General features: G+C 27.3%; 2 protein-coding genes across 2 annotated transcripts; both read left to right on the top strand.

Annotated features, from left to right (window-relative positions):
* Positions 1-4,809: 4,809 nt before the first annotated feature.
* On the top strand, positions 4,810-5,640 carry LOC105844674 (progestin and adipoQ receptor family member 3). Its single transcript, XM_065800209.1, has one exon. It carries the CDS (start codon positions 4,810-4,812, stop codon positions 5,638-5,640), a length of 831 nt encoding a protein of 276 aa, XP_065656281.1.
* A 131-nt stretch (positions 5,641-5,771) lies between these two features.
* LOC100202974 (uncharacterized) lies at positions 5,772-7,502 on the top strand. The gene is made up of 2 exons (XM_065800208.1): positions 5,772-6,306; positions 6,398-7,502. Exons 1-2 carry the CDS (start codon positions 6,102-6,104, stop codon positions 7,360-7,362), a joined length of 1,170 nt encoding a protein of 389 aa, XP_065656280.1. The 5' UTR covers positions 5,772-6,101; the 3' UTR covers positions 7,363-7,502.
* Positions 7,503-9,926: the final 2,424 nt, after the last annotated feature.

The raw sequence follows: 9,926 nt of genomic DNA, 5'->3' as shown, positions 1-9,926 counted from the left end.
ATTAATTCATTAGTTATATAATAATAGTGATGCAGAATAGTGGCGAGATATTATTTTTTACATTTCAAAATACATTTTTTCAGAATAATTTTAATTATCTTGTTTTTGATTTAATTAAAGAAGTTACTTTGACAAAATAAAAAATTGAATATTTTTTTACGAATAAATATGTTTTGTTTCTTAAATTGTAGAACTTTTAGAAATAAATAAATTTTCGAAATTCTAAAATTTAAAAATTTTAGACTAAAACAAATTTTCTTATTGAAAATATGTTATGTAAAATCATAATTTTTCAAAAAATTTTTTTATTGCCATTACGATTTTGTAAATTAAACTTTTATTTTTATGCATCCTTTAGGGATTTAGGTTGGCAAAACTGCTACATGAAAACAAATATATTGAAAATGTGGAACAAATAAATCTAGATAATTGAAAGTGCGTCGTATTTTTGAAAATTTCACGAAAAAAGACTTTTTAAAGATTGTCAAAGAAAAAGAATACACAGTATATTTTGAGAATGATATTTTTAAGAAATTTATCAATTCAAAATCTTTAAAATATCATTTTAAAAAAATCTCTAATAATAACATTTTAAAAAAATATCTAAAATAATATTTTGAAAAAATTTTCAACTTAATTAATAAGTTAAACTTATTACTCATACTATCCTAAATTGATTAAAAGAAGTTTGATAGAAAAAAGGTAATGAAGGTTGGTAAAGAAGGTTACAATCGAACGTAAATTTATTTCATGAATCCTGAAACGTAAAACTGAAATTGACTGCATTTTTAAATTTTGGAAAGGTTTTTATAAAATTAAAAAACATTAAAAAAAAAAATGTAAAGAGTTATTCGATTTTAAGTAATCATCTGTTTTGATTTAGCCTTAATTTATAGCTACCTAGACTAGGTCGTGATTTAGATTCTTTTTTGACGAAAAATTGTAAAAAATGTTAAAACAGTTATTGTTAATGACTCAAACAACTTTGTATAGGATTTTAAACAATTTTTTGGATTTTTGTAATGAGACTTTTGTATGCAAAACAACCATCTTGCCAGTGACACAGTCATTAAATATTAACTTTAGTAGTTCAGCAAACCTTGTTTCATATTCATCAGTATTCATTTCATCATTTCATACTTATCTGTAAAACACGCTATTAAATTATTACAGATAAATTAAAAATGTTAAAAAAGTATTACATATTATCATACTATATTTACTATTACTGTAGACTTACTCACAATTTGCAAAATGCAAAAAAAAAAAGAAAGAAAAAGTATAGAAAAACAAAAGTTGATTAAAATAAATATTGAACATATTATTGATAATAAAAAAAAATGGTTACAGCATATTCCGAAAACAAGGTCTCTGAAATAAACGAAAGAGTAACTTTTACAAATATGCTAATTCATAAATTGTTATAGTCTAATGTCTCAACAGGTAATATTTTGTTAACAGGTAATGTTTTGTTAAAGAAAATTGATCAATATTCAGGTGTTTATAATGATTAACGCTCCACATAGTAGCGCCGTTGAGCAAAGGGCTCGTGAGCTCTTTCTCTTAAATTTGAGAGTATTACTCTTAGATTTCAAGCTACAACACAAGAAGATGTTCATATCAACAGCGTTTACCTTACGCCTAAAGATGAATATCTTATTATTGCCCTGAACAGTTGCTAGGTTTGGTAGCTGACGATTATGAAAATCATATTTGTAAAGTAGTGGATTATCTAGCTTTCATTTATTCAGATTTTTACTTACGCAATTATAATAAATATTGTTGCTTGATTATTGCAAATATTTCAAACAAAATACTAGAAAGAGTTGCAGTTAATTATCTCACTGTAAGCAAAGTTTGTGCAACTTTGGGTAAAACATTGAATGAGTTTAAATTGTCGTTTTTTCCCTTTTGAAACAATTGATACAGATGTCGTTCCTAAATGAAGTCTCAAAAGACTTCATTGTGGAGCGACTTCATTGCAGAGACTCAAGAGAAGTAGTAAATGGGTTTTGAGAATAGTGTATCAGTATTAGGGGAATTATTATATTACAGCCAATATTGTCTTGGCTATGAAAAGTGAAGTTTAAAGGTAACAAATGTATTCCGCAAGAATTTGTAACTTTTTTAGACAACAAAATACTGCCAAGATGTATCATTTTAAGGCATCGAGAAAACAATCTTCATACACTCAAAAAATTCTACCTTTGGGTATGATCAGAGAAGTGGCTAGGCTCCCCCACACATCCCAATTGGAGGGGAGTGGTAACTATAATATAGATTATGCAAGTAATCAGTCGTCTTCATTAAAAAAAATTTATTGCAAACAAAAGCAAGCGACTCGGTTTATTTTTAATGCAAACAGATTAGTAAACGCCTAGCGTATATGCATACGCTAGATCAGCAAAGGCTTAGCAGATCAGTAAAAGCGTGCAGATCAGTAAAGGCTTAACGTATATGCATACGCTAAGCCTTTACTGAAAGAAATTATTGCTTTAAATATATACGTACTAATTATTTATTAAAATTTATTATTTATATTTATAACTTCACAACAACATGCTTCCGTAATAGTTTCAGACACATTTCTCCTTAATTAATCACAGATACTTAACTAGACATTCCATTCACACCTATCCAAAAACGGTCTCAACCTCAATTTTGAGGACCAAAATACGACCAATGGGGCATTAATTTGCAAGGTCTCAGGTGATACCAGATGTAAAAATTAAAACGTAATCTCTATAGGCAAAAGAGAAAAACTCATTTAAAGTTTTATAGCACTTTACGATACTAATCGCACTTGGAGCCCCGTTGTAAATCTATTATGTTTTCACTTTTGGGTTATGGAGTTTTTAAAAAAATATCGAAAACTCTTTACATATATGTGTTGGGTATAACCTGACAAAAAATCAGCTCTTTAACACTTGTGGTTTGTGTACAGGGACCTAAAGTATAGGGTATGGCACTAAAAGCCTCTTTAAAAAGAGACAACGGATGCTTTATGTTTTTATTCTAACCTTATTATCGACTATGGAAGTTTCAAAATTTAATAGAATGAAGCTTTGACATGTATCTTTCAGGCGAAAAAATAAAAGCACGATATCTTTTATCTGTGCAAAGATATAGCTCTTAAAGTAGAATTCTTGCCTTTGAAAAAAAGGCCAAAATAAAGCAGCTTTTTGTAGTTTTTGTAGTTTTTATGCTTTTTAAAGATTCAAAGTTACATAAAATAACTAATTTAGTAACAACATCATGTGACTAGTGGATATGGGATTTTATGGCTGTTAGACTTCACATTTGTGTGTACTTTTTCTGCAAAAAGAGTGCTTTTTTTGTCCAAGTTTGTTTAAATTATGGGGAGGAAAACACATAGTTAGAGGCATTTTTTCTAATTCTTCTGATTTTAAAACACATAAAAACCTCTTTATATTTTAGTTGTTAAACCCACAGGTTTGCTTTATTTTATTTGGTTTAAAATAATTGACCAAATATTGGATATAATAAAAACTCAGATTGTAAAAAACAACTTTAGAATTTTAAATTCAAAATTAATTGGTAATTTCTAAAATAGTTTCAAAATTAATGTTAGAATCAAGTTTTTTATATAAATCAAATATGTATAACCTTGTTGTGGTTTTTTTCTTGTACTGAAGTATCTCCTAAAATCTTTTATTGCTTTGACCAAGTTTTTCCTACTAAGTAAAAATGTGAAAACAAATGCTTCTTATTTTCCGGGAAAAGCCACAACATCAAAGTAATTACATTTAAGCAGTCAACAGCCTAATCGACTAAAAAGATTTTTTACCATCACAAGCTTGTACTAAAGATATTTTTTAATATCAGTTTTTTAACCACTGAAATTCCATATAAAAGAAAAACTCATTAAGATTGTTGGCAATCTGTACACTTCTATATATATATATATATATATATATATATATATATATATATATATATATATATATATATATATATATATATATATATATATATATATATATATATATATATATATATATATATATATATATATATATATATATATATATATATATATATATATATATATATATATATATATATATATATATATATATATGTATATATATATATACATATATGTATATATATATATGTATACATATATGTATACATATATATATATATATATATATATATATATATATATATATATATATATATATATATATATATATATATATATATATATATATATATATATTATAATCAGCATATATTGCAAAATAGTTACTGCTATCGATGTAAAAGTTTACATACCTAAAAAATTGGATTCTAGGTGCTTTTTCTAAAGTGTAATTTAAAATAATATCACAAAGACTCGAGTTAAGTAAAATAAGAAAGCTAAATAACTAATATTTCTCCAACAATTAGCAACCGGCATACCTTGTAGTACCAAATTTAAACTATTTAAAGCCAAAAATTTGGCTCGGATCAAAGCCACTCTTTAGGGCCAAAGTCACCCCTTTTACGGTATTAAAATTATTCGATGCAAGCAACCGCAATTTATTATTTAATTTATTTATTTCGTAAATTTGCCATTTTATACCGTAAATAATGGCCATTTTTGGCTTCGAAAAAATCCCGAAAGTTAGATATTTAATTATCCTTAAAATATCATTGGTTCTACTTTAAAACCCGGTTTTTATCCCATACCGGACACCTTTGGAAAAGTAGCAAAGGAATAGTTCTAAATATTAAATACTTATGATGTGATAATAACTTAAAATGCTTTAGTATTATCGTATTAAAATTAAAGCTTTTAAAATGATTGTAAGCATTCATTCTGTTGATGAAAGTAATAATTTCCTGAAGTTTAATAACCACATCGTTAACGGGTACAGAGTCAGTTTTTCAAAAATTCAATGTTTAAAAAGCGTATTTATGATGACAAATGAAACTATCAATATATGGACTCACTTGCTTGGTTCTTTATTTTTTTTTTACACCACAATTGATGTTAACGTTTCTGTTTTGCCGAGTTTGTCTAGCTCTACTACAATTGACTATTTTATCATGACAGCTTTTTGTTTATCTTATTCTTTGTGTTTAATGCTTTCCACACTTTACCATGTATTTAATTGTCACTCAGAAATATATTACATAATGTGGTTAAATAATGATCGTCTTGGTATTACGCTAGGATTGTTAGGGAGCTACATTCCTTCAATTTATTACGGATTTTACCATGAACATTTGCTCAAGGTCTTTTACACAAGTTCTGTACTATTCCTTATTGTATTTGTTATTATATACCAGCTAACTAGAACTCGATATAGTCTAAATGATGGTATTTTAGTTATATTTTATATATTTGTGGCAATGTTTGGTCTTGTCCCTACAGTGCATTTTGTAATGTTGCATGGATTTATGCATCCTATTGTTTTACAATTTCTCCCAAGAATTTTTATTATGTATCTTTTAATTTTAACGGGTTATTGTTTTTATCAATGTAAATTGCCAGAGTGTTTAATTCTAGGGTTATTTGATTATATAGGTGCCAGTCATCAGATCTGGCATATATTTGTGTTTCTCTCATTACTATGGTGGTATAACACATCTGTCAGTCTCATTCGTTTGCGGTTGGATCAAACTTAAATTAGTTTTTTAATAATTTAAATTATTTTTATTTTAAGTGGTAATAAATGGATTTTTAAATTTAAAAAAAAAGATTTTTTAAAAAAGATCACACTTGTAAAAGTTGTATGTATAATTAATTAGTTAATTTTTTTAAAATGTTTTATGAATATTTTAACTATTGTTAAGAGCGTATGCTCAAAAAGTATATATATGAATGAAAAATAAAAAAATATATATTAGTGCTTTATTTGTTTTTTGTTTTTTTATTTTTTAGTGAAAAAAATAATTTTATATATAGTTTTTATATATTATCTATATAAATTCAAGTTTTCTTATGTTCTTGATCTATTATTTGTATAATTTTTATTTGGTTTTCAGAAATAATTAAAAAATAAGTAAATTTTTAAATGTAAAGTTTTACAAAATTGTTTAAACTAGATATGGTTAGACTATTTAAAGAAACCTTTTTATTTTTATAGATGTTCAACAGGGTAGCCCGAAGCAGTATTACTATATTTAAGAACCATACTATTCGTACGTTTGCATCAAGTTTGACGTGCTATAATTTGAACAACTCAAGAAGTTGTGACATAGGGCGACAAGTTTATCATGCATTTGCTGTAAAAAGTTTTGTTTACCAATATCCTGAATGGTCTGCAAATACAATAAATGATGTAGTGCAAGGTATATTTTTATTAAAGAAACATTTTGTGTATAACTTTCAATGTTAATCTTTGTATCAAAAATAAATATAGTTTAAATACATTTTTTTTAGGATTAGTTGATAAATTTCAAGTCTCGATAGGAAAAGAAAATGTATTTCAATTATTAGGTGAAGCATCAATAAATGAAGATCAAGTTGGAGTCGAAAAAATTCTTAATGAACTTGAAAAGAACTATCATAAACAGTTATATAATAAAGATATACATCTTTTGAGTCATTTAGCTCATCCAAAAGCTTTATTAAAAATGATTGCAGAAAAAGATAATGGCAAGGTTTGTCTCAATGTTAAACAGTTAACAAGCACATATGAAGCTTCTGTTTTATATAATGAGAATGAACTCAGCAAAGAACAAAATGAGTCTCAATTGGTAGCAGAAAAAATGGCGTGTGTAAAGGCACTTGAAGGCTATTTTTATGAAAAATTAACAAATATAAATATTGATCTTGCTTCTTTGCCTCTTGAAAAAGATGTAATTCTTGGTTCAGATGATCTAAAATTAAGAACAATACTTGTACAGAAGAAAGCTAATGAACCATATGGATTTACTGTTTGTGGAGGAGAACAGAAAGTTGTTCGTAACAAAGATTATATTCAACAGTACACAATATCTCCCATCTTTATAACTGATATTGTTGATAACTCTCCTGCTCAAAAATGTGGTTTGCGCGTTGGAGATATCCTTATAGCAGTGAACGATCACTCATTAAAAAATGTGCTTCATAAACAAGCTATATTTAATTTGAAAAAGTTTGTTGATAGAGACAATATTCAATTTACTGTTATGTATGATAAAAGTGTGCTGTTAAAGCATCAAATTGAAATGAAGCTTAGTAATCGACAAAAAGAAAATATTAAAGATGAAATTGCCTCTGAACGTTTTGGGAAATGGCATCTTGCAAAAGCTAAAGAGAACCCTGAAGAGTATTTTACTGAAACATTTGTACACAAAAAGAAACCATTTTTTCCTAAAAGACATCCTGCTTCAAAGAGACTTTGGGATAAATATATAACATAGTACTTATACACGTTTAATGTAACTTTATGTTTACATTATAATTATTTTTTGAGGTTTTTAAGAGTTATTAATTTATTGAATATTAATTTGGTGTCAAATTATGGAAAATAATTTCAATATAAAAACCAAAATTTAATATATATGTGTGTGCGTGTGTATATATATATATATATATATATATATATATATATATATATATATATATATATATATATATACATATATATATATTTATATATATATATATATGTGTGTGTGTGTGTGTGTGTATGCTAAGCCATATTATTGAGGATGCCGGGTGTCACACCCCAATTATTGACTTTTTATGTCATTATTCGGCAAATTTGGACCTTTTGTTAGCAAGTTGAAACCTTTTTTGCAGATTCAGTCGGCAAAATGGGACTTGGATTATTTATTTCTAATCAACAAATTACATTTGGAATTGCAAGATTTTTAAAGATATCGTATAAATTTCTTCAATTGGATATAACTTATAAATCATAATTTTTAGATACTAAGAGACTATTGTATAGAATTTGAAATATGTAGATGAATCTTAATTATGGCAATAAAAAAAACTGTTTTAACAACTCATTTCTTTCACTCACTGAGAGCAATGAGCTTATCGAATTTGTGTATAATTTTAATGTGTAATCGAACACAAAAGAAATGCACGCAAGGCGCACATAAGGAATATGTGTAATGGACCACAAAAAAAATAGAGTGTTCATAATGCTCACGTAAAAAAAACGAACATAATATAAACTTTTTGTTGCGCCTCTTGGTAGGGAGGGATGGGTTTTAGTCCCTCCCCCTCACTGTTCGTTTTGTTGCGCCTCTGATAATATTTTAATAAACATTTTAAAAACTTTTATAAAACTTTCGTTTTTTTTAAATATCTATAACTAATTTCTTTAATCGCAATTAATTGAATAATAAAAATGCCGCAAATAGTTGTAAACTTTAGTGAATAATTGTAGATTTTTCGTTGCCTCTTGAATAAAAAAATAGAACTCTTTGTATAGAACTTGTTACAACGTGGTATTGAACTTGCTACAACTAATAAAAAGTTGTTTTGTTCATGTAAAGCGATTTTTTTAAATAAATTTGCATTTTCCTTTTTTTATTTAGAGTTTTAAGTTTCATGAATTTAAATATTATTAGATAATATTTATTAAACTTAAACGATTGAAGGAAATGTTGGAAGGGACAGATACCAACCCCACTATTACTTCTTTCTATGCAAGAATTGGTCCTAGCTCTGCAACTATCGCTACTATAGAATTTTTATTAGATACTACTTCGACTTCTAATGGTTTTGACAGTACTTTTACTACTGCATCTCTTGCTAACCCTGGCACTGCTGCTACTACTTCTTCTTATCTTGGCTCTGCATCCACTGTTACTTCAGCATCATCGTCTAGCTCTGTCTTTAATTTTTCTTCTTCTTTACTAACTCAGCAAACAATGATGTTGACTCTGCCTCCACTGTTACCGTACAAACTACCAAAAAAAGCATCTAAGTAATAGTCCGCACCAATTTGAGTTAGTTTTTCTAAAACGTACATGTGGTAGTTAGAAGCAATCATTTTGTTAGCAATGGTACAAGCTGTTTCCGTGGTTGCATTACAACGAATGTAACGATACAGTTTTATGCTACTATTGTATGTTAATGGAAATGCATAATTTATCATCTTTAAAATACAGCGAGAATGTTTTCACAAAAACTTGATTTTCTAATTGGAAAAAGGTTTACAAAAATTTCAGAAACACAAAATACTCTTTCTCATCAAGAAGCCAATGAGAAGGTAATAACTATACCTTCAACAACTAAAGATATTGGTAAACTTCTCAGCAAAATTCATGCGGAGGAAAATAGAGCAATGTTAATAATAATAATAATACTCACGAATATTCAATTTCTCGCCAGACAAGGTATTGCTCTGCGTGGTGATTACAATACAGACAAAGACTATAAAGAATTTAATTCGAACTTTTCTCAGTTACTTAATCTCAGAAGTAAAGATAATCCTGCTTTAACTAAATGGATGAGAAAGTCGCAAAAAAAGTTTACAAGAGCAACTATCCAAAATGAAATTCTGCAGATTATGGTTCTCATTATACTCAAAAAATTACATCCAACGTTTCTGGAAAATGATTTACTATTATGGTAGATAAACCACAGATCAGTCTGATGTACTGAGCAAATGGTGATTTGCTTGTGATATGAAGATGACTTGGAAGTGCATGAAGTGTTTGTCGGAAAACACATCTGCTGAAAGTATTACTGCAACTATCAAAGATGTTCTTATGCGAATGAATCTTTTTATTAATAATTGTTGCGGCCAATATTATGATTGTGCCAGCGTCATGACAGGTTGGAGGTTTAGAGTTGCATAGAGAATAAGTGGCTTCGAACCCAAAGCACTATATTCCCATTGTTATGGTAACGCTTTGAACTTAGCAGTACAAGATACGCTTAAAGCTATATGAAAAATGCTCTGAACACTGTTCATGAAATTACAAAATTAATAAAAAAATCTCCCAAACGCGAATGCTTTTTC

The sequence above is a fragment of the Hydra vulgaris genome, chromosome 06, assembly GCF_038396675.1.
Source record: "Hydra vulgaris chromosome 06, alternate assembly HydraT2T_AEP".
NCBI classification, from domain to species: Eukaryota; Metazoa; Cnidaria; class Hydrozoa; order Anthoathecata; family Hydridae; genus Hydra; species Hydra vulgaris.
The sequence above is the reverse complement of the archived record's forward strand: the minus strand, read 5'-3'. Positions and strand labels throughout refer to the sequence as shown.

Excerpts from the sequence above, each read along its gene's own strand:
- LOC100202974 (XM_065800208.1), top strand. The coding sequence starts at position 6,102 with ATGTTCAACAGGGTAGCCCGAAGCAGTATTACTATATTTAAGAACCAT. Across the intron at positions 6,307-6,397 it reads AATAAATGATGTAGTGCAAG|GATTAGTTGATAAATTTCAA; the intron begins GTATATTTTTAT and ends CATTTTTTTTAG.
- LOC105844674 (XM_065800209.1), top strand. The coding sequence starts at position 4,810 with ATGATTGTAAGCATTCATTCTGTTGATGAAAGTAATAATTTCCTGAAG.